The following is a 4,646-nucleotide window of genomic DNA, read 5'->3' on the forward strand; positions in this document are numbered from 1 at the left end:
TCTCTCTCTCTCTCTCTCTCTCTCTCTCTCTCTCTCTCTCTCTCTCTGTCTCTGTCTCTGTCTCTCTCTGTGTGTTTTCAAAATTTAATTCATCCATGTGTTCGAATTCATTCTGCAGACGCCCCTATATTCTCATAAACGTAAGATGCTTGAAAGGTCTTGTGAGTAGAACTGTCAATTTATAAAATTTCAGTCCCCAAGTTAAAGAGTATGGAAATGCATTGCCAGGGGCAAACATACCCAGATGGGGAATAAATTCATTTCTCTGTGTTCACATTATGGCTCTTGGGCGCACACGGCTTATTTGCAGGTGTTGAAATTCAATTATTTACAATTAGGACCTTGAACCCACTGGGGAAAAAATAAATACAATTTTGCCTTTTAGATTAGTGATTTACCTGGTTCCTGTGGTTGTGCATGTTTGTACTCGGAATGCTCTTGAGGGATAGAACAATGCCCTTCCTTCTAGTTTACTATAGACTCACTTAGCAGAATGATATTGTTTTGGAAACAAAATACTGATGTTATCAGCTACTAGCTAAGGGAATTCTGTTTACTAACTAAATGTATGTGTAAAGATAAGCAGAAAACCTGGGCACTCAAAACACATTCAATTCTTTTTCAATCAGTTTTAAAGTTAAAAAAAACAAAAACAAATAACAAACAAACAAAAAACCCATATCTTACAGAGAAGCAGGAATCACAAACATACTCTATATAGGGAAGCAGGGGACTAGTAAACTAGAAATTCAAAATGCACATGCACACATCATCTAAAATAGTTATGGCTTGCTTTCTGAATTAACAAATATACACTACAAATGTATGACTAGGAAGAAAGAAAAAGAGCTCAATAGTCTAAGTAGTTACATTGTTTCAAGGGAAAAAGAGATTAGCAACATAGTTCTCAGAAGGGGTTAAAAAAACAGAATGTTCAATGTATTTAAGATCTTTTCTGGGTCTTTAAAAATACTTCCCACTAGTCTTTTTTTTTTTCTTCACCCACAGGCCCAAATGCAAAGAATTGGCAGCTCCATCTAGAAGCTTTGCTTCCCCATGCTACACAAATGGGGTTAGAGAGAGACAACTGGATTTTTTTCCCCATCCCCAAACTGCATCTGATCTTTCTCAGCATCTAGGCCATTAAAGGGGATACCCGCTGAGAAGTATTTGTCCTCAGTTTCACAAAAAGAGAGAGCAGAATAAGTAGTGAGGATCCAAGCTCACTGGCCTCTTCCACTTCAAGAACTTGTGATCAAGCCAGTTTATCAGTGGTGTCTGAGTGTATTTTTCTGGAATAATGTTATGGGGAAATCTGTTCCAATTCAAGAGAGAATTGCCAGTGGGGAGCCTCTCGTTTGCCATACCCATTAGCTTTTCTTCAGATAATAACATTCAAACAGAGGAGCAATTAATTTTTAAAAAAATCTTTCCCCCCACCATTAAAAGCATGAAAATATTGGGGGGGGGCGGTGGGAGGTGTCTTAACAGTCCCAAGTTTTTGAGGCGTCCTAAGCCTTAGCTCCTAAGTTTACATGTTTCATGTGTTCCCAGCTAAAATGAATGTAATGCATAGCATGCGTGGCTCTTGCTGCTTCCTCTTACTTTCTCAAGGCTGTTTCTCTTACATAAAATCCACATTACTTGTTATCCATATAACTAAGACACAAGGTCTAATCACTCTGTAATATGTTTAAAAGAATTCCAAAGAGAAATAGAAAAGGACTCCGAGATTTAACAAAGCTAAGCGATTGTGTGGACATATGTGGCCATTAGATTTTTTTTTTTTAATCCTCCCTAACTGAGTTGGGCCTTTGGCAAGCTGTTAGTGGCTTTGCCACTTAACCTGTGTTTTCATTTTGACAGAGGACTTGCTGTAAAAAATCCTAGAGTTGAGAACTACGTATACCTGGTGGTGGGTTCAGTTGAGGAAGTCCCAGTTTCATAATTATGTTTCTTCATACCCTGTCCTACTGAAATATATAAAAGCCACCAGCTTCCATTTCAATTTAGGAGCACTCTCAGTGATCCTGGAAGAGGCATGGAGCAGAAAATATGGTTGGTATTTGTTCCCACCCCTTTCTAGAGGACCACACATAGCTGCCTCTGTCCTGGGAAGGTGAGAACAGCAACTCAAATAAGAGACAATAAAGTTAAACTAAAAATCGGAGTCTCTTAAAACTAACAAACAGCCTTCAAAAGCAAAATTGTCTTTCCTTTCTTCCCATTTCCTTTTTCTAAAAACAGAACGGAGTGACGGCAAGGTATTTTTTTACTATCTGACATCTACTAACACAGAGCTGCCTTGCTTTTTGTTTGTTTGTTTGTTTGTTTTTGGTGGGGAGTAAGCAAAAAAAAAAAGAAAGAAAAAAAGACCTAATAATAATTATTATTACTGAAGGGTAAGTGAAGAGGAAGAAAACAAAATCAAACTTGCTGAATTAGCTTAGGAGTCAGTGGAATCTGCAAATAAAGTGTTCTTGGGACATTTTTTTTTTTTTTTTTGTCATGTTCCGAAGTCCCTCAACTACCGAAGGCATGGAATGCCGCTCGGAACTTGACAATTCTGCCTCCTTCATACACTTTTTTAAAGCTGTAAAAAAAGTGCCGAGGGCCGCTTTCGGATTAGTTGGCAGTATTTTCGGCGTGGCTGCGTGTTTTTGTGCATTCATACAAATACCTCTAACAGACACACACGCACAACATCTACACACAGCCGTATCTCGGCACGGGCGATCACACTTTCGATAACAACGCTTCTTTAAATTTTACTCCTCCGCCATAGAGTTGCTTGTCAAAATGAGAAAAGAAACAACATTTTAGAAGAAAGCGCTGTGGTGATTCGGTTCCCATTGTTTCCCCTTGCGAGAGGGAGGGAAAAAAAAAAAAAAGAAAGGCAAAGAAAAGCCTCCATCTCACCTGGCCTGCGCTTCATCCAAACTCTGGTCTGTGATGGTCATAATTTGCTGTAAAATGTCCCCGATGTCCTGCTTCCTCCCGCCCTCCCCCTCGGTCCCTCCGGCCCCATCCTGCAAGTGCTGGGACAGGCCGGGGTGTCCGGCCATCCCGACCCCAGCGTGGGAATGCATCAGCCTCGGCTGCTCGTCCATCTCTGAAGGCTCCGGCAGCCCCGGCTCTTCCTCTTCGGCTTCTCGGCTCGGCGCCTGGGAAGCACCGAGGCTTTTTATCCTTCAAGCTGTCTTCAAATCCTTTTCAGGATAAACAGGGACCAGGGTTTAAAAAAAAAAAAAAAAAGAAGACCAAAAGGGAAAAAAAATCTCTTTGCCCCTTTAGAGGATGGTGGGAGGATGGGGAGGGGGAGGGGGGCGTGAAGGGGTTGCGGGTTGAGGGTGGGGATAAGGGCTGGTGGGGAAGGGTGTTGACTCCAAAAAAGCAAGAAAAATAAACCACCTTCCCACTTGGCGAAAAGAAATCAGAGCTGCCTTTGGGTTTTTCAGTCCGATCTCCTTTGCAAGGCAGAAATGGGCTCCCGGCGCTTAAATCTGTAGCTTAATCCTTTTGCAAATATGCATTGATCGGGAGAAAGGAGAGGAAGGCAGGGGGATTGCAATGCAAACTTTCCCCCCCACCCCCCGCTGCCCCCCACCCCCACTCCGGGCCAGAGTGATCTCAAAGGGGGTGGGCTGTAGCAGAAGCCAGATCTCCCCCAGCCGTGGCGGCAGGCAAAGCCCAAGCTCTCTCCTCCTCCGTGTCTCTGCAAACTCCAGCAGCCCCGTCAGCCTCCTGCTTTTGTTTAGCCAGGCTCAGGACTCTAGAAACATATACAGAAAAACCACAGCCTGAGAGGAGGAGGAGGAGAAGGAGGAGGAGGAGGAGGAGGTGGTGGAGGAGGAGAAGGAGGAGGAGGAGGAGGAGGAGGAGAAGGAGGAGGAGGAGGAGAAGGAGGAGTGGGGAGGGGGGCCGAGGGAAGGGGGGAGGGGGCAGAGAGGCCAGGAGGCGGGGGTCAGAGGAGAGAGGAGGGCTTCCGAGCCCCGCCCCCTTCTCTGATTGGTTTGTCCGGAAAGTGGGCTCCTCCTCCCCCTACTTTCCACCCTGCACCGCCTCCTCGGCCTCCTTCAGCCCCTCCTAGCCCGGGAGTCTTGTCAATCAGAGTTCAGAGGTGGGCCGGGAAGGAGGCGGAGCTATGACCCAGTCTCCAGTTCTTAAAGGCGCAGAGAGACCTTAGTTCTGGCTCTTGTCTGCTTCTCTTAGGCTGCGTCCTTGAGGAAAACGTGGCTCCACTTAAACGCAAGACTGTAAAATTAACACGAAAGCACACAGACGGTGTGGATCCCTCCGCCCCACCCCTCGTTCGTCTACGCGGTGACGCTGCGGTAGTCAACTTGGTTTTCTGAAATCCTTAGACCTCGGGGAAACTGTTGAGAGCAAAACTTTGTTATATGACGTAGTTAGTAAATAAAATCGTGCTGCTAAGAGAATGAAAAATGATCTCTAAAAGATAAAAGTCGAGATAGTAGGTAATTTGCAAAACCTCAACTCTATGCCACAAAGAGAATACAAATTGCCGAGTTTTGTGACATAAACAGAGCTGAAGTGTGAACTGTGAAACCAAATAAAACTCAAGAAAAATACTAATAAATAAGTTTACCAAAAGAAACGAATTCAACATTTCTCTTCCCCGGAGG

The 4,646-nt window shown here is 44.2% G+C and overlaps 1 protein-coding gene across 4 annotated transcripts in view; it reads right to left on the reverse strand.

Moving 5' to 3' along the window:
- Positions 1-3,842, reverse strand: part of Pbx1 (PBX homeobox 1) — a 305,452-nt gene extending 301,610 nt beyond the window's left edge. For 3 of the 4 annotated variants that reach the window (XM_028759029.1, XM_028759037.1, XM_028759020.1), the window contains exon 1: positions 2,920-3,581. In XM_028759029.1, the coding sequence (XP_028614862.1) occupies positions 2,920-3,110 (191 nt within the window). In that variant the 5' untranslated portion in view covers positions 3,111-3,581. Of the gene's footprint in view, positions 1-2,919 lie in introns of all 4 variants that reach the window. The other variant, XM_028759040.1, reaches the window with a different exon arrangement.
- Between the last annotated feature and the right edge of the window lie 804 nt (positions 3,843-4,646).

Source organism: Grammomys surdaster, unplaced genomic scaffold, assembly GCF_004785775.1.
Source record: "Grammomys surdaster isolate TR1022 unplaced genomic scaffold, NIH_TR_1.0 130, whole genome shotgun sequence".
Lineage (NCBI taxonomy): Eukaryota > Metazoa > Chordata > Mammalia > Rodentia > Muridae > Grammomys > Grammomys surdaster.